A 26934-nucleotide genomic window follows, 5' to 3' on the forward strand; every position below is an offset into this window, starting at 1 on the left:
AGGGGGCTCTGCAGGCAACTCAGCACAGTGGTCGGGTGGAGACCCTGGACTGGCACTGCTGCATCAAGGTGTGGTATCAGTGTGTCCTCAGCCACCCTGGGATTCGGTGGTGCCTGGGTCCCTTCACACAGCCTAGGAGCCAGGTCGGGGCCGGACACAGCAGCCTAGCCCAGCCTGGGCTGTTCCTGCCCTGGGCATCACCCAAGGGGCTTGTCAAGGGCTGGTGCCTGAGGCAGGACCTGTGACAGACCAGATCTGGTGAGGCCTTAGGGTCACACCATGGCCCCTAGCAGGGCCCGGGACGGATCAACTGGACCAGGGCAGGAGCATTCCAGGTGAAGAGAAGTGGGCCCACCCCGTGTTCAGAAGCAGCTGTGGGGGCAGCGCCCTGCCTTTAGCTCTGCAGAGGCCTGGCACACCAGAAAGGCTTCAGCCTGAGGCAGGGCTGTGTGGCTTTTGGCCCGCAGGAGCCTGAGGATAGAGCCAGCATGGGCGTGCCACCTTGGCTTTTATTGAGGTGGAGTCTGTGGGCTTCTGCTCCGGGGAGCCCCGCTCTGTGCTCAGTCTTGCCGCCACGTCCAAGTGGCCAATGGGGCTGCAAGGGCGAGCCCTGACCTGGTCTTCCCAAAGGGCTGCCTCTGCCTCCCCTGGAATCTTCTCGAGGTTGGCCCGCATGGCAACACAGGATCGGGCACCTCTGGTCGGCTCCCAGTGGGGCCGGACCTTCCTCTAAAGGCTTGTCCACCCTGGGCCTTCCTGTTCTCTCTGGTCGAGCTGGGAGACCCAGCCCTGGCACATGGCGCCTACGGCCTCTCCGGGGCCCCCGAGCGGGTTCTCTTGCACAAGGGACATGTGGACTCTTCTGAGGTCCCCCAGGACCGCTTGGGCCTGAGTCCTAAGCCTTCAGGGGGACTGGGCTGGGAGGGGACATCCTTGGCTTGGTCCATGCTGGAACTGGAAGCTGAGGAAAGAGGCGAGTTACTGAGGAGCCATGGACAGGCTGCACCCCATCCTGTGACACCCCCAGACGCACCCCAGATTCGCAATAGTGGAACGGGTGCAGTTACAGGGAGGGAAGAGGGCGCTTAAGTGGAAAGGACCCTCTCTAACCTGGACCCTTGTTTTACGGAGGGGGAAACCGAGACAGGAATTGCCCAAGGTCCCTCATGGACCTCAGAACTGGGCCAGGACCCAGGAAGGACCCTCTGAGGCCCTCAGCCAACCCTGCCCGGGCTTCTCACCTGGGTTCCCCAGGCTTTCCCCGGGCACTGGAGCTTCCAGAAGGGCTGAGTGGTGACTATTCCCTGGGCCCACAGCCACGGGTGGCTGGGCCAGAGGCCAGGCTGCAGCCTCGAGCTGTGGGAAGCCCCCCTCAGCCATGAGCCTGCCCAGCCAGTGGCTCTCGCACTGTCCCGCAGGCCGCACGGGGCCCGGCAGATAGAAAGCCAGGCCCCGGAGATGGCGCAGCCGGAAGTTCTTGGGTTTGCTTCCCTGGGCACTGGAGCACTGCTGCTGGGCCCCCAGCCCCCCCTCATAGATGTTGGGTGGCGTGTCAGGGTGGCTGGGGTGTCCTCGGGCCCAGCTCACTGCATCTGTGAAGGGGAAGCAGGAGGGGGGTTGGTGGACTTGACACAGCGGCCTGGAGAGCCTCTGAGTACTTGTCTGCCCAACAGGCCTCTCCTCTGCCTCCCCACCCTCCCATCTTCTCCGTCCTGGACTCCTCCTCTCCCAGCCAACAGGGAGTCTGGCACCCGAGCACTTCCTGCCAGCACCTGTGGTCAGGGCCACAACAGCCACACCCCTTCCTGAGCCCCCTTAGCTGTGACTTGGGGCCCACTGAGAGCAGGGACCCCTTCCTCTCCGCAGCCCGGCACCTTCTCTTATGCGCAGCTCAGAGAACGCACAGACCAAGGCGTCCATGGAGGGCCAGTGTGGTGGGGAGGAGCGGGTGGGCCTCTGCTGCTGGCCCCGCTCTGTCCGGGTGGCTCAGCCGGCTCCCGGCAACCGGCTCTGTGACGTCACAGGGGTCGCTTCCTCACCTGCTGGCCCTGTATTTGGGGAAGGATGATGCCAAGGCTGGGAGGAGAGAGCCCCCAGGAGAGGTCTCTGAGCCTGCCCCTGCTGCTCCCCATCTGTGAAATATGAAGGTTTGGGGTCCAGGCTTAGAGGGCCTAGGGTGGGTACATGCCAAGAACGTGGTTCTGGGTGACGTAAATCACTCGACTTTCGGGGTGTATGTCAGGCCTAAGGGGAAGAGCTGGAGATTGCAAGTTCTGTTAGTGGGACAGTAAAATGGTGCTACCATGTTTGCAAATGTTTTAAGTTAGATATTCAAGATTCTGCTCTGATGTAGGAGGCCCACGTTCAACTGCACGGTTGCCCAGCCTCTGGAGGGACTTGCCCAACACCAGCAGCCGAAGAGAAGCATTTCACCATTCATAGAGTATCAGTAGAGGAAAAAATTCCACACAAAATATTTCAGCTAACAAAATCAACAAAAGTTGATATAAGATCACATAAAAAATTTATTTCTGTATGTTATCAAAGAATAATGAAACATAAAATTGCCCAAGAAGTTGTGCAATCAATAGAACATTGCTAAAATCAAGGAAGACTTAATGTACCTGGGTTGAGGATGCTCTTGTTAAAAGTGTGATCTCCAATTTATTATAATCCTCATCAAAGCAGGATTTGGGTAGGATGTGGGTATTTGGGCAGAAATAACCAATGTTGAAAAAGTTTGAAGACATTTTATGATCTCAAGATTTACAACAAAAGTACTGTCACTTTAAAATGGCACAGAATTGACACAGAAAGACTGCATTCATCTGGGGAACATAAAGCAACAAAATGGGAGACTAACACCCAGGAGTGGCCGAGATTAGTACCAGGAATCTTGCTCCATGACTTGGAGGCCAGCCACACGTGCTAGGGGAAAAGGAAGCTCAGATAGAGAAGAGAGCACCAAATAAAGGGTGTTGGGAGGATCCTCCCAGGGTGGGAGAAGCATGCTGAAAGTAGACTATAAACCAAACATGATCGCCACTCAATGCCTCTCTTGCAAACCACAGGACCCAAAAGGAGAGAGAGAAAACAAGGGGGAATGCCCTGCCACAGAGGCAGAGTGGGATGGGGGGTATGGGGGGTGGGAGGGATGCTGGGACCCGTGGTGGTGGAGGATGGGCGCTGGTGGAGGGATGGGTACTTGATCATTGTATAACTGAAACCTAAGCACAAAAATTTGTAAGTCTATAACTTTACCTCATGGTGGTTCACTAATTAAAGAAAAAAAAAGGCACGGAATTGCCCCATGCCTTGACATCTAAGCCAGTGGAGTAGAATAGAGAGCTCTGAACCCCCTTGTAGAGGGTGGCTGTCATCTTCAAGAGTACCAGACTCTTCATAGGTGAATTGTCTTTCCCCAACACGAGGCAGAATCTACTACATAACCATCTGCTGAAGAATGAACTGCATCTCCATCTCCAGACGAAAAGGAACTCAGGACTAGAGCCATAGTACAGTGGGGAGGGCACTTGCCTTGCACGTGGCTGACCTGGGTTCGATCCCCAGCATCCCATATGGTCCCCTGAGCACATTAGGAGTGTTCCTGAGTAGATTCAGGTATGCCCAAATGCCAAAAATAACTCGAACACATCAAAGACCTAAGACAAAATTTTTTGAAGAAACTGAGCAAATCTTTATGATCTTGCAGCTAGCAGTGGACTCTTTGATGTCATTGGGAGCAAGAGTAATAAATTGAGTTTCATCAAAATAATTTTTTGTGCTACCAAAGAACCTATTAAGTGAAGGATAACCTACATAATTGAAAAATTCCTTACAAATTATGTGTCAGACGGGTCCAGTTTCTAGAATATACATATAAAGAGCTGTTACAACCCAGATTTAAAATGGAGAAAGCACTGGAATAGTTCCAAAATTCCACAAATGGCTACCAAGAAAATGGGAAGATGTTCATCATTAGTCATCAGGGGAAAACAAAAACAAAATGATGTGTTAATGATGATGTAAAGAAATTGGAATCTTTGTCAACTGCTGGTGGGGGTGTGAAATGATGTGGCCATTAGGAAAAAGTTAAGCAGAATTATCATATAACCCTGCAATTTCACTTTGAAGAATTTAGAACTGGTATTCAAACATGGACAGAAATGTTTACAGCGGCATTATTCATGTCACTGTCACTGTCCTCCTGCTCATCGATTTGCTTGAGCAGGCCCAGTAATGTCTCCATTGTGACACTTGTTACTGTGTTTGGCATATCGAATACGTCACGGGTAGCTTGCCAGGCTTTGCCGTGTGGGCAAGATACTCTCGGTAGCTTGCTGGGCTTTCCAAGAGGGGCGGAGGAGTCAAACCTGAGTTGGCTAGGTCAGCCGCGTGCAAGGCAAATGCCCTACCCGCTATGCTATCGCTTTATGTAGCAAAAAAAAAAAAAAAAAAAAAACCCAAAAACTTGGGACTAGAGAGACTGAGTCTATGCTTTGCATGAGGGAGGCCGGGGTTCATCTCCAGTACAGCATGTTCCTCTAGCACTGCTGGAAATAATCCCTGAGCACTGAGCCAGAAGTATTTCCTGGGGACGGCAAAGTATGACTCAAAAGAAAGATAAAAAAAAATGAATTACGTATTAACATGTGTTACCAAGTGAATAAACCTCAAAGATGTCAGTGAATGAAGTCCGTTGTAAGAGACCACATGTATGAGTACATTTCCAGGAAGTATCTGTAAAAGTCCACACCGGGCAGAAAGCAAGTTAGTGATTAACAGGAGCTGAGACGTGACTGCTTAATTAGCAGGATATTTCCTCCAGAGGCGATCGAAGGCCTTTGGCACTAAAAAGGCACTAGAGGCGATGGCTGAACGGTGCTGTGAATGAAGCGCTTAGGACACACTGAGGGTCCGGAGCCGTAGTGCACCCAAGAGGGCGCTTGCCTTGCTCGCAGCCTACCAGGGTTCAATGCCTGGCATCCCACGTGGTCCTCCCAGCACCGCGAATAATTCTGAGGGCAGAGCCACAAGTCAGCCCTGAGCACCACCAGGTGTGGCCCAAAATCCGGGGGTGGGAAACCACTGAATTCGCCTCGTCCTGCCCCACTAAGCCCGGTACAAGCGGGCCCTGCCTCCACACGCACCGCCCTACCAGAAGAGGTGGCTGTTGCCAGGCCAACCGCCGGACTCTGGGGACCCGACGGGTCTCTAGGCAGGAAGTGAGGCCCGAGCCGGGTGCGCGGGCGCACGTGCGTTCTAGTTTTCTTTCTCTTTGGGGCCACAGCGGGCGGTGCTCTGGGCTGACCGCTGGCTCTGCACTCGGGTATCACTCCTGGCGGTGCTCGGGGGCCCCCTACGGGATGCGGAAGATCGGACCCGGGTGGACCTCGAGCAAGGACAAGGCCCTCCCCGCTGCGCGGTCGCCCCGGCGCCCCTGTCCCCAGCACGTGCATCCGTGCAGTGGAGGCCACAGCGGGCAGGCCACGCCGCTGCTCGCACCCACGCGAGCCGGCGGCAGGTCAGGCGCGGAGGCGCGCACGCGGCCCGGCCCGGCGGAGACCAGTGCGCGTGCGCGCGCGCCCGGCCCGCGCCTCGGCGTTGTTTGGCCCTCGGCGCGCGCCGTCGCGGCCCCGCGCGTTGCCAGGGAGACCCGCGAGCGCTGCGGGGCTGGCCGAGACTCGGGGCCGCGGGAGCCCTGGCGCCATGTCTTTCCGCGACCTCCGCAGTAAGACGGCCCCGACCCCAGGCCCGCGGCTCCTTCCGACACTCGGGGCGCGTCTCGGCGGCGCCGGGGCCCCGGACGCGCCTCGCGGGCCGAGCGATTGAGGGCGGCCTACCCGGGGCACGTTCCGCGGCGCTCCGAGGCCGCCGGGGACGCCGCTCGCTCGCTGTCGGCCCTGACCCGCCTCTGAGGCGCGTCTCGCCGTCCGGGTCGCCCCCGGGCACGCGGCACCCGAGGCGGCGGCCCCGCGCCTCCGCCCGTCGGGGCTGGCCCCTGAGGCGCTGCTCCGGGCGCCCCGGGAACGCCAAGCCGCGTTTTCTAGGCGGCAGATGTTGCTTTGGGGGCGGGGCGGGGGGCCCGGGAGCTTCTCTGACAGTTCTTAGCCCACCCGGGACGTGGCGCTGCCGCGGGTCCCACATGCCCCAGGACGGCGTGGCGCGCGCGCTCGCTCGCTCGCGGGCTCTCTCGGCCTCTCCCGTTCTCTGTCTTTCCCTCCCTCTGCCCCTCTCTGCTCTTTCCGTCTCCCTCCCCCTCCCCATGTAATTTTTGTTCCGGTTTTTGCTTTATTGGGCGATGCACAGGGGTTCCTCCTGGCTCTGCACTCAGGAATGACTTCTGGCGATGCGCAGGGGACCCAGTGCGATGCTGGGAATCGAACCCGGGTTGGCCACGGGCAAGGCAAACTCACTCCCCGCTGTACTGTTGCTCCAGCCCACCTGATGTAATTAAAAAAAAAAAATACATATTTCATCTTTCTTTTCTTTTCCTTTCCGTAGAGAGTTGGTAACTGGTCCCCGAAATCGTCAGTGGGTTGGGGATTGCAAGGACTAGCAAAGCCTTAATGAGCAGTTGACGGACAAGGAACTAAATCGTTTTTCTCCTTGGACAGACTTTACGGAGATGATGAGAGCCTTGGGATATCCTCGACACATTTCTATGGAAAATTTTCGGACGCCGAACTTTGGGCTTGTCTCGGAAGTGCTGCTTTGGCTTGTAAGAAGGTTAGAATTGCCTTATTTTGTGGCCTAAGAGCCCGTGTTAGATTTTGTTCATTAGTCACATAAGCACAGGCTGCTAGAAGCCAGAGGGACAGTTGCAGGCGGAGGTTGATAGACTGCTGGAACCTGTTAACTGTTGGCATGTGCCACAGTTGTGGGAGCAGGGAGCCCTGCAGGAGGTGGCCCCTGGACTGCTGGCCCCACCCCCTTACTGCGTTTCTCAGCCAGGGCCAGATCACCCTATAGAAATCACAAAAATGGGGGCCAACTGATAGGACAGGGGAGCCACAGGAAGGAAACCAGATCCAAAAGGGACCCGGCTGGCAAACATTTGTGAAACACTGCTCTGATCATTTGCTGAAAGTGAGTCCTTGGGCCTGTGTGTGTGTGAGCACTGGCATGCCTCAGGGTTCACTGACTTTTTTTTTTCTTTTTGGGTCACACCCAGCGATGCACAGATGTTACTCCTGGCTCATGCACTCAGGAATTATTCCCGGCAGTGCTCTGGGAACCATATGGGATGTTGGGAATTGAACCCGGGTCGGCCACATGCAAGGCAAACGACCTACCCGCTGTGCTATTGCTCCAGCCCCCAAGGGTTAGCTGACTTTTAAGAACCGGAAAGTAAATATTTTAGGAATGCAGCCTAATATCTCTGTTGCATATTTTTCTTGTGTTTTAAATGTTCCTTGTATTTCTTTTCCTTAAATTTTTTTTAAACTTCCTAGTGGCTTTTAGGGGACACAGGGACCCCCCCCCTTGTAATACCTGGAAGACCATGGTATATGTGGTGCCAGGGATTTGGCTCAGCCACTGAAAGTGCCTTAACCCTTGTACTCTTTATTATTATTATTAGTAGTAGTAGTAGTAGTATTGTTTTGGGGCCATACCCAGCTATGCTCAGGGATCACTCCTGGTGAGCTTGAGAGAGCATCTGGGGTGCCAGCGATTGAATCTCGGTCACGTGCAAGGCAAGTGCCTTACCTGCCATACTGTCTTTCCAAGACACACACGTGCTGTTTTTAAGTAACCCTTTACAAACACACAGAGTATTTTTAAATAACCCTTTCCCTTTAAAAAATGTAAAAATATGTAAAAAGCCCTTTTAACTTGCTGACTGCACAAAGGCCAAGGACTGTGGGATGCTGACCCCTGGTGGTCATCAGTAGCACTGTAGCACTGTCCTCCCGTTTGTTCATCAGTTTGCTCAGGTGGGCCTAGTAACATCTCCATTGTGAGACTTGTTGTTACTGTGTTTGGCATATCGAATACATCACCGGTAGCTTGCCAGGCTTTGCTGTTCGGGTGAGATACTTTCGGTAGCTTGCTGGGCTCTCCAAGAGGGGCAGAGGAATCGAACCTGGGCCAACCGGGTCAGCCATGTGCAAGGCAAACGCCTTATCGACTGTGCTATTTCTCAGTACTGTCTGGGTCGAGGGCTTACCGCCACTGAGCCCCCTAAGCCCCCTGCATGCCACATGCCCTCCAGCCCACAGCGCTCTCTTTCCTGGATGCTTAGATTCTGTGGGATGTGTAAAGTCCTTCCTAATCCACTGCCTTAGCTGGGACTTGAGCAAGATGGGATGGATCCCCTGTTCTCTCGGTTGTTGCCTTCTTGCTGGGCTTGGATGTGGTCATCATGTCTTCTCTCTCCATGACAGGTATGAACCACAAACTGATATCCCTTCTGATGTTGAGACGGAACAAGACCGAGTTTTCTTCATTAAGGCAATTGCTCAGTTTATGGTTAGTTCATGGCTATTTAACGGGAGTTGTAAAGTTGAACGAGTTAGCAAGACTGAGTCCTAATTAACTTTATGTTGACAGGTTAGGTTTGCATTCTAAACCTGTTCCACCACCGGGTTCCTCATATTACAAGTGAACCATTTTATCAGCAAAGCTTTTTTTAGTGGGGAGGTGGCACACTCTTGGCTCTGTTCAGGGGCCAGTCCTGGAAGTGCTCAGGGGACCATATGTGACTGCGGATCAAACCAGGGTTAGTGGCAAGTGCCTTAACCCCAGTACTGTCTCTCTGGCCCCGCTAAAACTTATTTCTAAAACGTTATTTGTTAATAATTTTATTTACTTATTTAAAATTGGTAGTATATTTTATGATTCAAAACTTTTGGGCAGCCACAGCAGGGCGGGTGTTTGCCCTTCATGCGACTGACCGAGGTTTGATCCCCCAGCATCCCATATGCTCACCCAATCACCTTCAGGAGTAATGCCTGAATGCAGAGCCAGGATTAATCCTCGAGAATTGCTGGATGTGACCTAAAAAGCAAAAAGTAAACTTTTGAAGGGGGCAAGCCCACAGCCCCATCTGTACCTAGGCCTTTTTTTGACTCTGTTCGGAATTCTCTCTTAAAGATACTTACAGGATCGGGCATACCCGTAGACCTTGCCTGACTCTGCTCGTGGACAGGCAAGGGGGACAGTGTATGCAAGAGTAATTTGGAGTTCGTGCCAGCTCCAGTCAGCTTCGGGGATGGCTGACGAAACTGCAGTACTCCTACATGGAAAAAAAAAAAAGATACTTACAGGATCATATGTTGTTGGGGATTGAACTCAGGACAGCTACATGCAAGGCAAGCACCTTAAACCCTGTTCTATCTCTCTGGCTTCTCAAAATACTTTTTTTTTTGTTTAATTTTTAATAGTGAGACATCATGAGATACAGTTACAGACTTATACATTTTTGTGCTTGGGTTTCAATTATACAATGATCAAATACCCATCTCTCCACCAGTGCCCATTTCCCACCACCACGGATCCCAGTATCAAAATACTTTTTTAAGGGACTGGTGAGAAAGTACAGTGGGTAGGGTGCTTGCCTTGCATGCAGCTGTCCTAGTTCTGTCCCTTGCAGCCTTGTCCCCGACCCCTGCCAGGAGTAATCCCTGAACACATCTGGGTGTGGCCCAGAAAAAAATAAGAGCATGGAGGAGGGTATGATGGGCATGCAGAGGGTCAAGGGTTGATCCCCCAAGTATTGTCAGGCATGGCTCAAATTTAAGTTTAAGAATCACTTAATCACTTAATCCCCGTTATTCATCGATCTATTCGAGCGGGTGCCAGTAACGTCTCCATTCATCCCGGTTGCGTGCTAGCGTAGCCTAATGGTATCTGTTCGTTCTAGGAACATGCAGAGCCTCAAACCGATCATTTAGGGTCTTGACGAAGAAGTCTGACCATCTTATAGGTGGGCGTCCACGTGATCTTTTGATGTCCCGTGGAATCCAATCAGTAATGGCTCTAGTCCAGCAGTTGTCTGTAAACCTCATTACGTGTCCAGCCCATCTGATTTTCGATGTCTTGGCAGATGAGACAGCGTCCCTGATTCTTGAGCGTTGACGAAGATCAGAACTCTGGATTCTATCTCTCATTTGAGTGAATCGTGATATTCCAAGCATAGTTCTTTCGATTCCTCTTTGAGAGACCCGAATAGCGTTCTCATCCCGTTTTCATAGGGTCCAGGTCTCTGAGGCATATGTTAATGCAGGAAGAATAGTGGAATCAAAGAGATGTGCTCGTAGCTGGAGGTTCTTTGTCCTTTTAGTTATTTCTTCAATGCTCTTGAAGGCATTCCAAGCCACTCTCTTCCTCCTGCGCAACTCAGGTGCCAGGTCATTCATCATGTTGATTTCTCGACCTAGGTATATATAACTGTTGCATTCGGAGATGGTGGTTCCGTTGAGAGTGAATGGAGCGTCAGGAACAAGGCTGTTTCTCATAAACATTGTCTTCGTAAGATTCAGCTGTAGTCCGACCTTTCCACATTCACGGTCAAAGTCGTTCAGCATTTGCTGATGTTTGGTGTTATTAGAACGATGTCATCAGCAAAGCGGAGGTGGTGTAGTTGCCGACCATCTATCTTCACTCCCATGTTTTCCCATTCCAGTCGTCGCATGATGTTCTCGAGGGTGGCACTGAAGAGAAGTTTAAGAAAAACTCTCAAAACATTTAAGGGAACAAATCTTTATCTAATAACTCTGATTTCAAGAATTAAATTTGAAGCTCCGCATTCAAAATTAAATCTACATTGGATCTCAAAGTTCAGTTAAAATAATTAAAATAATTAATCTAGTGGACAGCCCTTGACCCAGAGCTGACAGTACTGAGAAATAGCAAAGTAACCTGTCATTTTGGTGTCTGAATCACTTGAAAAATACTTCAAAGTTTGATTTGTTGTTGGAGGGTGGAAGGTGTTTGAGTCCACAATGGCAATGTTTGGTGGCTGGTCTTGGAATAGTGTTCCAGGGAACATTTGGTGCTAGGTAACGAACCAAGGGCTCCTACATGCAAGGGATACACTCCAGGTCTTAAGCATCTCCTCAGCCTGAAAGTTTGTAAGTTGTTTTGTTTGGGGGCCATACTCGGCAATGCTCAGGGGTTACTCCTGGCTCTGCACTCAGGAATTACTCCTAGTGATGCTTGGTGGGGGGACCATATGGGATGCTGGAGATCGAACCCAGGTGGGCCATGTACAAAGTAAACACTCTATCCGCAGGGCTATTGCTCTGGTCCCACAATTTGAAAGTTTGGTTCTTCATATGATCAGGTTATATTCCAACTGTCAGCAGAGGCATTTTAAAATTATCTACGTGGTTTAGATTAGACATGTGGAGGGCTTTAAAAATATATAAATGTATTTTTGTTTCGGAAACAGGCCACCAAGGCACATATCAAACTCAATACTAAGAAACTTTATCAAGCTGATGGCTATGCAGTGAAAGAGCTTCTGAAAGTCACCTCTGTCCTTTACAACGCCATGAAGAGCAAAGGGGTGCAGGGCTCTGAACTAGAAGAAGAAGACGTCAGCAAATTCAAGTTTGATCTGGGCTCAAAGGTAAGGACAAGCGAAGGCTTGTGCTGGCAGACAGAAAGTTGCTTTCTTTTTGGGCCACATCCAGTTGTGCTCAGGGTTTATTCCTGGCTTTGGCTCAGGGATCACTCCTGGCGAAGCTCGAGGGACTGTATGTGGGGCCAGGGATCAAACTTGGTTCGGCCTTGTACAAGGCAGAGCTCCGTTCCAGCCCCAGACGTTTTCTCTGACGGCTGTGAAATGGAACGTGTCGGGTATGGTCTCTGTTGGTGCTTGACTGAGGCCAGTCCTTTGGAGTTCCTCTGCAGTTGGATGCTGCCCAGTTGAGGGTCTTTACTAGAAGCAGGCTCTTCTCCAGGAGCCTTCATTTGGCTCTTCTAGGCCCAGATGTGACCTGCAAGGCAGAGCTTCTGCTTCTATGCTCCTTTTGGGGAAATTGACTGTAAACCAACAGGCTCTTTGGTCAGTTGTGGACGTGGTGCAAGCAGGAGGGAAGGAGCAAGTGATCCCTGTGAGGAAAAGGCAGGGACTGTGTGGCGAGAACTGGGGTGGGCTGCAGGGACCTGGGGGTAGGGGTGTGGGGCACGGACGTAAAGCATTTATGCAGACCAAGATTTGACTCGAAATGGGATGTTTTGAGCAGGGTGGGGCTTGAGTTGGTTCTTACTGCTGGGTTGGAATCAGACCATAGGAGGCGGCAGAGTGCGGTGAGAAGGCAGCGGCTGGCATGGATGGTCTGCCTGCTGGTCTGTCAGTCTGATTGAGGCGCCGGCGGAAGCAACACACTAAACTCAAGTCTTTGGTCACTTGGACCAGACGCGGCCTGCTCTGCATCACCATAGAATAGCTGAGCCTGTGCTCTTCTCACTGGTGATGGAGCCCAGAACAAAAGCTCCTGTGGGTTTCTGCATCCTGCAGTGAGGGTGTGAGGAGTGGATAGATGGCCAGTGCTGAGTCAGGGGAGAAGAGCCTGTCTACAGAAGGCCACAGCATAGGGCCCCGGGCCTCAGGAACTGACCTAGGGTGAGATCAGGTCAGAGGACCGGCCAGAGGGCCTGTTGCATCAGAAACTGCAGGGCTGGTGAGGTAGTATTCCGCACACGGCCTTCGGGTCAGCCATGCCTTTGTGATCACTTGTGGTCAGTCTGAAAAATCCCACATTTAAATTGAGAGCTGAACTCTGAGTGGGAGGAAGTGGTTAGAGGTTAGAATGTATTTGGGACGTGGGCTGAGAGAGCTGGGCTGGTGCAGGGAAGACCCGCCAGCAGCTCTGTCCTGCAGCTGAGCTCTAAAGAGGGGCTGCTGTGCCCTGAGGCTCCACCATTTGGGACCCTGGCCACAAGGGACTAGCACCGCCAGGGACAGCTGTTCCCGTTACTGAGTTAAGAACAACCTACTATGGAGCATGCAGTGGATGCTGCATTAGATGGCACTGCGCCTCAGTTTTTGCTGAGCCTGAGGGATGATGTAGTTGCCGGTCACTGAAACAGAGAATGTGAGAGAAGCAGATTTGGTGGAAGCAAGAAGTTGTTGGCTTTGGGTTGTGGTAAATCTCGGACGTTGCAGGCACAGGTCTGGATCTCGGGGTGGGGTAGGTCGCTCCAGGCTTAGTTACATGGAGCAAAGCCTTGAGGCTAGAAGGGAGTGTATGAAAGGGAGGGCCACACATGTGTGTGCGCTGTGCCTGCTCAGTGCTGAGGAGCGGGTGGCGGGTGCTTGGCGAGCTTGCCGCCAGACACAGGAGAGGCTCGGCTGGGGGGGCTTGCACGCCACGCAGCCATCCAGCTGGGAGGGGGGGGAGCTACCGCCGTTGGCTCGAAACTAAGAGAAGAGCTAGTTGCTAGGGGATCAGGAGAGCGAGTGGGCAGACACGTTTGGGCTCTTGGGGCACATTCAAAGAGTGGGGCTGGTGTATGGGACATGAAAAGCCCGTGGCCAGCGCTAGATGCCGGAGCCGTCATCCTTGTCCGAGTAACAGCTGCCAGCCCGTGAGGGTCTGCCCTCCTGCACCTCCTGCGTCAGATGACGGTTGGGGAGGCTTGGGTTTCCAGAGACACCCCGGTGTTCTGGAATTGGTCTCGTTTGTGATTGGATCAAACTTCCCACCACTTGGCCCTTCTGCAGGGCGTCAGTGTGTGTCCTGGGGGAAACATTCTTAGGATCATCTGTCCTGCGCGGAGTAGGAATTGATAATAACTTCTTGTTGAAACTGTCCTGAATATCTTTTCAAAGCCTGTCACCAAGACCCAGGGCAGGTAGCTCTGCTTCTCATTCTTGAGGCCTGGGGTGTGGTTCCTAGCAAATGGTCCTGCCCCCCTTCCCCCCCCCCCCCAGATAAGTAAAACCTTTCATTGATATTTCTGGTTTTGATGTTTTTCCTTTCAGATTGCAGATTTGAAAGCAGCTCGGCAGCTGGCTTCTGAAATCACGTCGAAAGGAGCCTCTCTGTACGACCTCCTGGGCAAGGAGGTTGAGCTGAGGGTGAGCAGGATGCAGCCGGTGTCTCCTCAGCCGAGAGAGCGATGGGGGCTGCCATTCTGCTCTGCCAGGCACGGATCTGATTTCAGTATCTTTGGCTCTGGTTCAGGAGTGGCATACCTGGGTCTGCCTGCAACTTTCCTCCTTTGTGCCTATGGCTGACTTGCTCTTGTTTTCCTGGTAACTCCACCCCAGCATTCCTAAAAGAATGTTCTTCTGAGCTCAGGTTCCCAGATCTCCGTCAAAAGCCTGGCACGGAGGCCCAGGGCATGTTTGAGTGCCCTGTGGGATCCCCCGTGGTTGTTTTGAATGAATGATGCCTGACTTCATTCTGTGTCACTTGTGTGGGATGTGGACTGGCTGTTTAAGTATCAGTGTAGGGAAGTCTTACTGCACAGCACAGCCTGGGAACCACTCATCTGAGCAGCTCCTAGCAAGCAGGTGAAGCTTCGGTCACAGTTGAAAGGGATTATAATTTATATTCTTTTCCCAGACATTTTTTTCCAAGAGGCTGAGGGGATTTGGGCCACATCTGATGTTGCTTGGGGCTCTTTCTGACTTTGCTTGTGACCCCTTGCAGTGCTTGGGAAACCATATGTACTGTCAGGGACCAAACTGGGATTGGCAACATGCAAAGCAAGCACCGTATCCTTTTTACTATCTCTCCTGCCCATAGGTTCTCAAACTTACTTGGCCTGTTGCTTCCTTTTTAGAAAAAAATCACTTACTACCTCCATGGAAATAGACGTTTTGGGTTTTTGTTTGTTTGTTTGTTTGCTTTTTGGGTCACATCCAGCAATGCTCAGGGCTTACTCCTGGCTGTGCACTCAGGAATTACTCCTGGAGGTGCTCAAGGGGCCATATGGGATGTCAGGGATAGAACCCAGGTCGTCTGCATGCCAGGCAAATGCCCTGCCTGCTGTACTATTGTTCTGTCCACAGAAATATATTGTTTTTAAGCAAATAGAAAGTACCACCCACCCCTCATCGCCCCTATTTGCACCTGAACTATCCTCTTGGATGACTGTAGCCCTCCTCAGGGCTGGGGTGGAATGGCCCACCTGGGAGACACTGCTCCAGAAAGTCTCATGGAGGAACGTGTGTGCCAACTGATGAAGGGCTGTCTGGGAATCCCTGAAATGTGTCTCCAGCTCCAGATGAGTTTTGAGGTCTACCAATGTCTGAGTCTTCTGCCATAGTGGCTCAGAATTTCAAGGCATCGTTGTGAAACTTCACCTGGATGTCCTCGGAACACCTTTAGCGCTGTCCTGTAACGACCCTGACCGGTGTTTCAAGCATTGCACAGTTGCGAGCTGAGGAGGACCTGCAGCCACTTTTTCATTCATTATACAAACATTCATCCACACCACCACCAGCCACAGGCCCGTTTCCATGCCGAGGGTCCTTGAATAAGTTATAATCCGCGCTCTTAAGAGTTTGCCTCTAGTGCTCAGGAGAGAGGCCTTGTGGAACAAAGGAAGACAAGACAAAGCCCGAGGAAATGCTCTAGGAACCTCCTAACTCCCTGCACAATAAAGTCCCAGAAGTTTCCAGTACTAACATGACAGGCACATGCACCCCTTTGATGGGTTGAATGGGAAAACTGGAAGGGACGGTGACTTGTCATCAGTAGCTGCCACCGATAGCAACTGGGAGGGATTTGACCATAAGAAAGACTGTAGAGGGGCTGGAGCAATAGCACAGCAGGTAGAGCATTTGCCTTGCACATGGCCGACCCGGGTTCGATTCCCAGCATCCCATATTGTCCCCCCGAGCACCGCCAGGAGTAATTCCTGAGTGTATGAGCCAGGAGTAATCCCTGTACATCACTGGGTGTGATGCAAAAAAAAAAAAGGCTATAGGGCCAGGGCATTAATACAGGAGGTCAGCCACTTGCCTCGCATGTGACAGACTCTGGTTCATATGGCCCCTGGAGTACCATCAGGAGTCACTTCTGAGCTGAGCACAGAAAAAGGAGTAGTCACTGGGTACACCAAAACCCCCCAGCAAGAAAAACAAAAAAATTTGTGGCACCTGGGAGGCATTGCAGACAGCAAGTTGTGCTGCATTCTGTTGGGGTCCCCTGAGCAGCAGACAGGGAGAGAAGCAAATTTGGGAGAAAAGACAATGGCTGGCAGGTTCAGTTTGACCTATGTTGGGGCTGTGAGGCTTGTAGCCAGGCGTGAGGGCTTGGCTGGGAAGGAGCCAGATGCAGCAGGATGCAGGGGACTATGGAAGGGTGTCTGCTTCGAAGAGCCACATTGTTGTGAAATTTTATTTTATGTAATTTTTTTTTTTTTTTTGCTTTTTGGGTCATACCCGGCGGTGCTCAGGGGTTACTCCTGGCTCTGCACTCAAGAATTACCCCTGGTGGTGCTCAGGGGACCATATGGGATGCTGGGAATCGAACCCGGGTTGACTGCGTGCAAGGCAAACGCCCTACCTGCTGTGCTATTGCTCCAGCCCCTTTATGTAATTTTTTTGGTTTGGTATTGCTTCTGTATTTTGGGGCCACACTGGTGATGCTCATGGTTTACTCTTGGCTCTGCACTCAGAGATCACTCCTGGCAGTGCTTGGGGGACCAGAAGGGGTACTGGGGATTGACTCTGAGTTGACCGTGTGCAAGGCAAGCTCCCTATCCTCCCTACTATTTCTGGCCACCCGATGAAACTTATTTTTTATGTTTTTTAGCCACACCCAGTGTGCTCAGGACCTACTTTTGGTTCTTTGGTCAGGGATCATTTCTAGCTTGAAACTTTTGAGAACCAGTCTTTGAGCTATATTTAGATCCAGAAATTGATTTTGTAAAGGCTTTCTGAGAATGTAACTTGATTCCATTGTTTCCCATAGGAATTGAGAACAGAAGCAATCGCTAGACCTCTAGAAATAAACGAGACTGAAAAAGTGATGAGAATTGCAATCAAAGATATTTTGGTAAGATTTCTTTGCTTTTAATGTTCTTATGCCTGGAACTCAAATATCTAGGAACTGATAAACTTAGTAGCAAAGAAGAGAAATATTAGTAGATTTGTTCACTGGTACCATAAAACAAAACCAAACAAAGCAAAACAGAATTTTAAAAATGCACTAACTGGGGTTCAGAGGGACAGTACAGTAGGTAATCCACTTGCCTTGCATGCGGGTAATCCTGGTTTGATCCCTGACACCTCGTAGAGTCCCCTGAGCACTGCCAGGTGTGACCCACAAACACAAAAGTACTGGCTCACTACTGCCCTACTCCCTTTTCTGGTAACCAAGAAACATTTGTTTTATATGTCAGGTAAATCCACTAGGTTTTTGTTCATTTTTTTTTGTTTGTTTGCATGATCATACCTAGTGATGTATTTCCAGTGTCAGCCCTGCTCTCCTATGTGCAAAACATGTATCCCAGCCCTTTGAGCTCTCCCAGGCCCCAAATCTAGTAGCTTTAAAGCCCACTCTAATTGAGAGGAACAGTTACCATTTGAGCTGTTTGTTCTGAAAGGAAACAACTTACCTTCCTGTGAGTGTGAACCACATCTCTGTCTGGGGTTTTAAAGCATTGCAGCAAAAGAATGCTTAGTCGTGTGGTGGTGATCTGTTTTGGGGCACACTCAGGTACTTGGGGGTTGCTCCTGGTGTGCTCGGGGTCTTTACCTGGATCTTCTGCATGCAAAGCTTGTGCTCTAAAAGTGGTATGATTATTTTTACAAAAGCCTTTTGGAAATGGTTATTTACAGCATTCGTACATAAGAAGGGTGTACTTAGATAAAAATGAAACTCTCCTAGCTGAGAAGTATTCCATTGTGTATGTATACCATAGTTTCTTTAGCTAGTCTTCTGTTCTTGGACATTTGGGTGGTTTCCAGATTTTGGTTATTATGAACAGTGCTTCAGTGAACATAGGAGCACAAATATTCTTTTTCTGAGTAGAGATTTTGGGTGCTTGGGGTAGATGCCCAGAAAGGCAACATGCTGAGTGGAACTCAGCCAGAAGGAGAGAGACATATACGGAATGATCTCTCACACTTGGAATATTAAATCCCTTAGCTTGGGAGTCACAAATGGCCCAACGTAACAGATCTAAGAACTGGTGCTCAGAACAGCACTTACCAGGGCAGTGAGGTGGCTTGGGGTATGTGTGGGGATAGGTTGAAGGGGAAATAGACAATGGTGGACAGACACTGGTGGCAGGTCTGGTGTTGAAGTGTATTGTGCACGAAACCCAACTGTTCACAGTATTATACAACTACAAGTTGTGGTGGCTAAAATAAAAAATACAAAATTAAGGCCCACATTCATTGTCAACAGAGGTGGTTGCTTCCAAATGCACACTATCTCAGTCAGCATTGCGAGCCCTCTAGGGGGGACTCTGTAGCCCCCTCAGCCTGCCGCGACCTGCAGGCAAGGGTCAGCAACTTTCTGGAATGGCTGGAGGTTGCTGGCAGGTGCGGGGTGCGGGGAGATGGGAGGCTTGTGGTTTCCATCCCAGCCTTCCCGACCCCTCCCCTCCCCATGCCTCCTCTGCCCCTGGCCTGAGGGACAGGCCTGCTGCTGCCAGACTCGTCCGAGGGCTGCTTTCTACACTAGTCCAACTGCTGCGTCACTTGCGCTGCCTTCACTTGTGGTTTTTCTGCTTGTTTTAGTTTAATAATGGCTCAGGTGCCAGGGAGAGGAGAGAGGCCATGAAGTTGGTCTGGGGTTAGTTGCTGCTTTCCTTAATCCCCCTAATAAGCAACCTGTTGCGTGTGTTGAGACTGTCAGATCCTTGTTTGTGAGTAGGAGGCAGCCCAGACTTGGAGGCTGAGCCTTGCTCCGCCCTGTGGGGAACACCGTGCTCCCCTGTAATGTTTCCCTACAGGGAGATGTCCTCCTCTGAGGAAACAGAAACTAGGGTAGTTTGCCGTTCCTTCTGGAGCAAGTTACGAGAGTGATGACGGGGCGCGGGAGGTGCTTTGCTATCAGGCTTTGGTTCTTGTGTGGTTGCTGCATGGGGCGTTGACAGGTTCTACTCCTGCCAGAGTCAGCACATGATCTTGTCCCATTCCCTCTGAAATGTAGGCACAGGTGCAGAAGACAAAAGACCTGCTCAATAACGTGGCCTCGGATGAAGCTAACCTAGAAGCCAAAATTGAAAAGAGAAAATTAGAACTAGAGAGAAATCGGAAGCGGCTCCAGACACTACAGAGCGTCAGGTAGGCGTGGATCAGAGTCTGGGCAAGAGTCTGCATGTGGACGCTGCCAGGAGACCTTGGAGGACTCTTTCCTCCTTCCTTCCTCTGCCTTCTTCACTTCCTTCCTCCCCACCCCCTTTCTTTCATCCTTCCCTTCTTCCCTCTCCCTTCCTACCTGCCTGGAAAGCACAAAACTTAACCCTGTACTGTCTCTCTAGATCTGTCTGTATTTGAGTTAGAAAAAGATTACAAAGTTTCATTTAAAATTATTTAAATAAAGCTTGTTAAAAATTCTTCCCTTAGGGCTGGAGAAATAGCCCAGGGGTTAAGATGCTAGCCTTGATTGAATCTGTGCACTGCAGATAGTCTCAGGAGCACCTGTAGGAAAAAACCTGAGCACTGCAGGTGTGCCCCCAAAACAAAGCGAAGGAAATACCTTCCTTGAGCCGGAAATGCGACTGAGTGCTCGGGCACTTGCCTTACATGTGTGCGATGCCAGGTGTGATCCCCAGCACCATATGGTACCCAGAGCACCACCAGGAACAAGCAGGCACTGCCAGGTGTGGCCCCCAAACCAAAGCAGAAAAAGCATTTATTTATTTAGGCATGGAAAAGCATGGACGTCTGTCAGATATTAAGTGCCTGAACCTGATAGTATTATGAATAATTTTTGCTTATGAAATACTTTCAGGATTATTTCCATTTTTTCCAAAGAGTACATCTTTTTTTTATTAAAAGTATGTTTACTTGTGCAGGGAGGAAGAGACCAGGAAAAGTTACTTTTAATTAGTTAAAGAGTAAGGCTCTTTCCACTTTGTGACTCTCTGAAGCAATTCCTGATGGAATCTAGACCTTAGAGTGCCATGTTGACACTATGTATCAATGAAATGCTCAGGACTTACTCCTGGCAGTGCTCAGGGGACCATTTTGTATGCAGCTGGCTTCATGCAAGGGGAGTGCCCTACGCACTGTGCTATCTCTCCACCCCTGATTTGGTTGTTCTAGGCCAGCCTTTATGGATGAATATGAGAAGATTGAGGAGGAATTGCAGAAACAGTATGACATTTATCTGGAGAAGTTTCGCAATTTGACTTACCTGGAACAGCAGCTTGAGGATCATCACAGGCTGGAGCAGGAGAGGTTTGAGGTGCGCCCGCTGCTCTGCTGACCTTGCCTGTGTGTGCAGGGACTGTTTGCACTCTAATCTCGTCCCTTCAGGAGGTTTGTGCTGGCAGTCATTTGGAATGGCCGTGATGGGAATGCTGGCCTAAGTCTACTTGTGCTGCCCCTTAATAAACAGGCCACACCTGTCAGTTTCCCTGGGCATTTGCTTATGTGACACAGTTTACTGTCGGGGGTAACATTCACATGTGCTCATTCATCTTGTCAGTATCCTGCCACCACTGTAGCCAGCTGGCAGCAGGGGAGGCCAGCAAGACCAGAGCACAGGAAAGCACGTTTGGGACTAGTGAGAGGAGCCTGGAGTTCAGGGCATTCAGAACATTGGGGAGATATTCAGTGTAATGAAGGGGTTCTGAGAGCCCAGTTTTGTCCTCACTGTGCGTGAACTGGGCCCCCGAAGTATGCACAATAGGCCCAGAGAGATATTACAGCTCCAGGTGCCTGCATTGTGCAGGGTGTACTCCAGTCTCCTGCACTGCCTCAGATCCTCTGAACACCACTGCATGTGGCAAGAAAAGCCACGGTGAGGCACCATCTGTTGGGTACATACCCCAGGCAGAGTGACGGGGTCAGGGCGGGGATGGGATGCAACTTAGGGGGCCAGTTGCATAACAGGATCCTCCCTGTGGCTGCAGACGGCTGTGACGGTTAGGTGTGCAGCGGACACTCAGGCTCTGTTCCTGTCTCCCCTTCCTTGGCTTAGATCTTTCCTGGCTCTCTGAGTGCTAGAGACTCTGCACTCCATCAAACCATCCTTCAAAGAAAAGTTGTCTAAGTCTCATTTTCCCCTTTGCATAGGAAGCGGAAAACACACTTCGCTTGATGCAGAACAAGCTGAAGGAAGAGGAGAAGCGGCTACTCAAGAGTGGAAGTAAGGGAAGTTGCCATAGCACAGTGGGGAGGGCCCTGAGCTTGCACGCAGCCGATGTGGATTCAATCCCTGGCATCCCATGTGGTTCCCTGAGCACCTCCAGGAGTAATTTCTTAGTGCAGAGCCAGAAGTAACCCCTGTGCATCACCGAGTATGACCCAAAAAGCAAAAAAAAGAAGAAAAAAAAGAGTGGAAGTAAGGTTGTTTTCTGGAGGGGTCGTGCTGGAGTGGACGCCTGTTAGCTAAAAGTGTCTCTTTTACTTTGTGTTAGGTTCACACCTGGTAGTGCTTGGGGGTTTTCAGCTCTCTTAGCCATCTCCCCAACTCGCATACTCAGAGCTTTTAATTGATTACTTGGATAAGACAGAGGTTAAGACACTTGCCTTGAATGTAGCCATCTTCATTCAATCCCCAGCACTACATATGGGTCTTTAAGCCCCGCCAAGAGTGATCTCTGAGCACAAAGCCAGGAGTAGTTTCTAAATACTGCTGGGTGTGGCCCTACTCAGCCCAGCCCCCAAACACCCAGTGAACACCATGTCATTGCCTGCACTGATTCTTGGTGAAGTGTCTTGGGATCTGTCACATGCAGCAGAGAGGCTGGGAAAGGTGGGCTCCTTTGCTGTTGTGGAGTAATGAGGGATGCCCCATTGGTGGCCTCTTGTGTCCTGCCAGGTAATGATGACTCAGACATTGACATCCAGGAGAACGATGAGTCTGACAGTGAACTGGAAGAGAGGCGGCCGTCCAAGCCACGGACAGCCATGGAGATGCTCATGCAAGGTACCCCAGTCCTTGTGTTGCCTGCTCCCTGGGCCCTGACTGCTTGGGGTAAGGACTGGAAACCCTCTGTGAGTCCCACAGTGTATAACCGACACTGTTGCTATCAGATGGTTAGATACAGTTCTGGCCATTAACTCTCAGCATGGTCCCAGAAGTAGCTAATTTTTCTCTGGCCTGGTATTTCTCACCAAGACCACAGGAAAAAATAAATCTTTTGTGCCACTGAACTGTCTTCCATCACTTCGGGGTCCAATTTCCTCTCTCCTCCCTCTCTCTCTCTCTCTCTCTCTCTCTCTCTCGTTTCTCTTGTTTTTTGGGCCATGCTCAGCATTGTTCAGAGCTGATTCCTTGCTCTGTGCTTAGCAATCACTCCTGTTAATGTTCTGCTGGTGTCTACGGTGTGCAAGGCAAGCTCCATGCCCCCTGTGCTCTCTCTCTCTCTCTCTCTCTCTCTCTCTCCAGTCCCTGCTTGTCGTACAGTGAGAGAGTTAATGCATAAAGGATATATATCTCTCAGCTCTTAACAACCTTCTTCTGATTTGTATTTTCTGCTGCAGAGGGTCAAGCTATCAAAGATGTGGCGCAATTAAACATTACAATGAGAGATTTTTTTACAGCAGGTAGAGTGCTTACCTGGCATATGGCCAACCCAGATTCTACCCGTGGCAGCACATATGGTCCCTGAGCACTGCTGGGTGGGCCCCCCCAAAAAACCAAAAACAAAACTTTTTTTTTCTCTTTTTGGGTCATACCTGGTGTTGCACAGGGGTTACTCCTGGCTCATGCACTCAGGAATTACTCCTGGCGGTGCTCAGGGGATCATATGGAATGCTAGGAATCGAACCTGGGTCAGCCGTGTGCAAGGCAAATGCCCTCCCCACTGTGCTGTTGCTCCAGCCCCAAAACAGAACTTTCTGAAGGAAGGCAGAGCTCCTCATTTTGGCTGATCTTTTGCTTTTGTTCCTTCAGGAAGACCAAGCAAGCGCATCGTGGGCACAATGCAGGGCGGAGACTCAGATGATGATGTGAGTCCTGGGGCGGGGGGTACTACCCTGTGGAACTTCTGTCCTTCCCGCTCCTGGGCTGCCCTTAGAGCTCAGCCTTGCTGCCTGGCTGGCCCTCACTGGGTCTGCTCGGCCCTGGCTCCCGTTTCTTCTTTTCAAGGGAATGTGCTTGCCCTCCTCTTGGTTTCCTTCTCACTCTTGTTTCCATTCTCACTTTCCAAAGGCGGGAGCAGCACCAGCTCTCTTAGGTAAACCCAAGGCTTCCAGCTCCAACAAGAAGGTTGGTTTTCAGTTTCACTCTTCCATTTCTGTGTGTGTGCATGTGTGCATGTCCACCGTGGCCAGCAGAGCTCCCGCCCCCGAGTCCTGGGCACTAAGCCACAGTGAATGATGAAATAGTGCAGTTGCCCCCGCTATGGAGAAGGATGAGCACCAGGCCGGGAGCCAAGACTGGTTGGTGCTGGTGCTCACAAGTCCACTGAGCCTCAGCCTTCCCAGGAGGGAGGCGGCTCTTGCCTGGGCTTGGCACGTGAGAAAGGCTCTTCCCATAAAGGGCCTCGGCGAGGCTGATCAGGACACCTTGGCAGGCTTGAGCCTTGTCACAGGGCTCCCCGATGGCAGCAGACATGCTGTCCACTCCGGCCTTTCCCGACTGGTCCTAGTCTTGGTGCTGGAGGTCCAAGGCAACCAGAGCTTGGAGAGCCCAGAGCGCCGTGCCCTATGCTCTGCCCTCCCACGCAGGCGCACAGAGAAGGCAGGCCTGGACCTCGAAGAAGGGCTTCGGAACAGCAGAGGAACCAGCTTACACCTGCCCTACGAAGGCTGGGAACGCTCATTCGCATGACCCTCAAGAAAACCTGGGGGATGCTGGGGCGCATGCCTGCCTTACTCATGGTTTCAGCGTGTTTCAGTAGCTTTCTGCTTGCAGAATAAGCACCTTAACTACAGCCTAGGTGGGCTCTGGACTGTTTCTCTATCGTGTGTCCCCCTGGGGCAGGACTCAAGTCCTTCCTGCGTTCACTCATTCACTCCATGACACAAGGCTGCTCGGCCCTTCCCCCGGCATCTCCATTCATCAGAATTGCAGCGCAGCCAAGTGCTCCTTTGTACAGTCCCCTGACCCTTCTGCTGCTTTCTGAAATGAAAACTCCAGCATGTCAGCGTGCTGGTGGAGTGACCCAGAGTGACCGCCCTCCTGGTGTTGCACCCTAGCTGCCTAGTCGCCCTTATTCAGGTGACACAGGGGAATGATGCTTTGCTTCACTTACTTTTGGTTTGGTGTTTAGAGCTTACTTCCTGGCGGTGTTCAGGGGACCCTGTGGGGTGTCAGTGATTGAACCTGGGTAGGTTGTGTGCAAGTGCCCTAACCACTGTACTATCTCTCTGATCTGTAGTCTGCTCTTTAATCTTGTTCTTGTGTCGCTTTTCATCCTTAAGCTGACAAAGGTAGAAGCAGCTCCCCTTCCTTTCTCCCAGCTGCTGACCTGTTTGCTGACCCTGGAAGGCTCTTGACCCCAGGGCAGTACTCAGTGAGTGTCGGTGACAGCCCAGCCTCAGTGCACAATGTTGTATGTGAAAATCACACTTGGAGGATGTCCTATTGGAGGGGGTAGCGGGGAGCTTGGTGTTAGGACCGGTTGGGCTACATCAGGCGATGCTCAGTATGTGGTGCGAAATTGAACCCAGATTGTCCACATGCAAGCCCACTGCTGTCCTCACTGTGCTATCATCTCTCTGGGCCTGAGGAAGTCTGTCTGTGCTCCAACAGCAGTAGTGGCTGCTGTCTCAGCTCAGACGCTGCGGCCTGACAGCACCTCAGCCAAGCCTCCTTGTTCCATTGGGTTCTTTGGATCCTCACCCAGATGTACATAGATAGGGCTTAGTCATCCCTCTATGCTCAAGGATCAGCCCTAGCAGAACTCGGGATCTGTATGGTGCCAGAGATCGAACCCAGGTTGTCCATATGCACTGCAAGCACCTGCTGTCTTTCCAACCCCTCAGCTAAGCCTCTTCATATGGAGTCTGTGAGTTACTGCCTTTTTCTCCACTTACAATGAAAAGTGAGGTCTGCTGAGCAGGGGTCACTAATGTGATGGGCCCTCAGTTGGGTTTGCTGTGTTCCCACAGGAAGACTCGGAGGACAGTGAAATTGACATGGAAGATGAAGAAGATGATGACGATGATTTGGAAGATGAGAGTATTGCTCTCACACCAGCTAAGCCCAGTCGAAGGGTCCGGAAGCCTGAGCCCCTGGATGAAAGTGACAATGACTTCTGACTTTCCCAAGGGACTAGACAGATTTAAACCTCAGATCCGTAGGTAAAAGGGACCCATAGAAGATTAGGAAGGAAGTATTTGTTCACAGAGCCAGCTGGATTCAATGAAGCAATACCTGTTTCCGCTTTAGCATCCTGCGTGTTACTGCACAAAGCTTAAATAAGAACTGAAGCATGCCCCAAAGAACTGGGGGTGCAGGTGGGTGGGAGGACTTTGTTGGGGACTGGGGTCTTCTTAGTGATTCACATCTGTAAAGGAAAAACCTGAAGGGGTCTTCAAGCCATCCCATGTACCAAGTTTGCTCTGAGAGGAAGGTGCAGTAGGACAGATAGACAGGTTGCTGGGCACAGGGCTGCTGGAGTCTAGGCGCACATCTGTCTGCTGGCCAGGTGCATTCTGCTTTAACATGGACTGTGTGTTTGCCTCCGACTTCAGCCTTTCCCAGCTCTATTTCCTTTTGTTCTACATGCTTTGCAATACCAAGCTTAATGCATTTTATTAACAGATGTTCTAAAAGAAGTTTTGCTAAGTTGGATAAAAACCAGCTGGCAGCAGAGGGTGGTTGGGAAGGCTCCTTTTCTTTCCAGAGACTGATATTCCTCAGGAAGGAGTATATTAAGGAGAACGTGTCAGTGTGGGTTTGTTGGGTTTGTGTATCTGAGTTTTTAAATCAAAGTCAGAGGGGCTGGAGAGATAGCACAGCGGGTAGGGCCTTTGCCTTGCATGCAGCCGACTAGGGTTCAATTCTCAGCATCCCATATGGTCCCCTGAGCACGACCAGGGGTAACTCCTGAGTGCAGAGCCAGGAGTAACCCTTGTGCGTCACCGGGTGTGACCCAAAAAGCAAAAAAATCAATAAATCAAAGTCAGAATTCCATTGAGCCAGGAGTCATCGGAATCCCCACAGCAATGAGAGGTGGTGGTTGATTGTTCTGCAGTGTAGAGCATGCATATATGTTTTCTTTATTTCACAAGGACAAAATCAAGACTCCTGAGGTTCCTTACCTCTAAATATATGTAGTTTATATTACAATTTTATTTTTATTAAATAAGTTTTATTGGAAAGTATAATTTTATTTGTACCTGTAACATGATCATCCAAGAAAGGTTCAAGTGTGCATCTTCGGCGCTCACACGAGAGGGCTTTTCCTCACCTATGCGGCCTTTCTCCATCATCTCCCCAATTGTGATTCTGCATTCAGTTCCCCCATCTCATGAGGCTGCAGGTTTTGCTCAGGGAGTCGTGAGAGACACAAGTGTGATAACCCTCCCTCACTGCCTCTGCAGGCACTGCATCTTCTTGGGCATCCATCGTAGCTGTGATTTACTGCGTCCAACTTGCTTTATACTTTAAAAGAACAGACAAGGTCTTGTTTTCCTTAGTGCTTTCTTCTAACATACAATAGTATGAAAGCCGAGCATGAGTCATGGATGAAACACGCCAGCGCGGAGCAGGTGTGCCAAGGGTGGTCATCGCTTTCAAGTGCTTGTCATGTGGCTGTTTCCAGCCCAGAGGTGATGATTGATAGCCCCCTCCACACACAGGAGTGCTTTGGTGAAGACTCAGAACTGCCCCAAGGAAGATTGTGCAGAGGGGTTGATGGAAAATGAGCAGATAGTTTTCACTGTGTAAT

At 50.9% G+C, this 26934-nt stretch overlaps 2 protein-coding genes and 1 non-coding gene across 4 annotated transcripts; 2 read left to right on the forward strand and 1 right to left on the reverse strand.

Annotated features, from left to right (window-relative positions):
* Positions 1 to 621: 621 nt before the first annotated feature.
* Positions 622 to 5711, reverse strand: CUNH16orf90 (chromosome unknown C16orf90 homolog). Its single transcript, XM_056135124.1, has 3 exons — positions 5567 to 5711; positions 1242 to 1625; positions 622 to 961 (listed from the first exon to the last, which is right to left on the reverse strand). The coding sequence occupies exons 1-3, from the start codon at positions 5709 to 5711 to the stop codon at positions 804 to 806; spliced, it is 687 nt and encodes a 228-aa protein (XP_055991099.1). The 3' UTR covers positions 622 to 803.
* Positions 5624 to 26677, forward strand: CLUAP1 (clusterin associated protein 1). 2 transcript variants are annotated; one of them, XM_056135001.1, is made up of 13 exons: positions 5624 to 5731; positions 6618 to 6729; positions 8388 to 8472; positions 11396 to 11575; positions 13937 to 14032; positions 16881 to 16964; positions 19071 to 19204; positions 20189 to 20330; positions 21164 to 21236; positions 21912 to 22019; positions 22989 to 23044; positions 23247 to 23303; positions 25151 to 26677. In XM_056135001.1, exons 1-13 carry the CDS (start codon positions 5710 to 5712, stop codon positions 25298 to 25300), a joined length of 1299 nt encoding a protein of 432 aa, XP_055990976.1. In that variant the 5' UTR covers positions 5624 to 5709; the 3' UTR covers positions 25301 to 26677. The 2 variants fall into 2 exon arrangements, with proteins under 2 accessions (XP_055990976.1, XP_055990977.1); XM_056135002.1 differs by lacking the exon at positions 23247 to 23303.
* LOC130043035 (small nucleolar RNA SNORA58) lies at positions 9111 to 9246 on the forward strand. Its single transcript, XR_008795308.1, has one exon. It is a non-coding gene; the product is annotated as a small nucleolar RNA SNORA58 (small nucleolar RNA).
* Positions 26678 to 26934: the final 257 nt, after the last annotated feature.

This window comes from Sorex fumeus, unplaced genomic scaffold (assembly GCF_029834395.1).
Source record: "Sorex fumeus unplaced genomic scaffold, SorFum_2.1 ptg000110l, whole genome shotgun sequence".
NCBI classification, from domain to species: Eukaryota; Metazoa; Chordata; class Mammalia; order Eulipotyphla; family Soricidae; genus Sorex; species Sorex fumeus.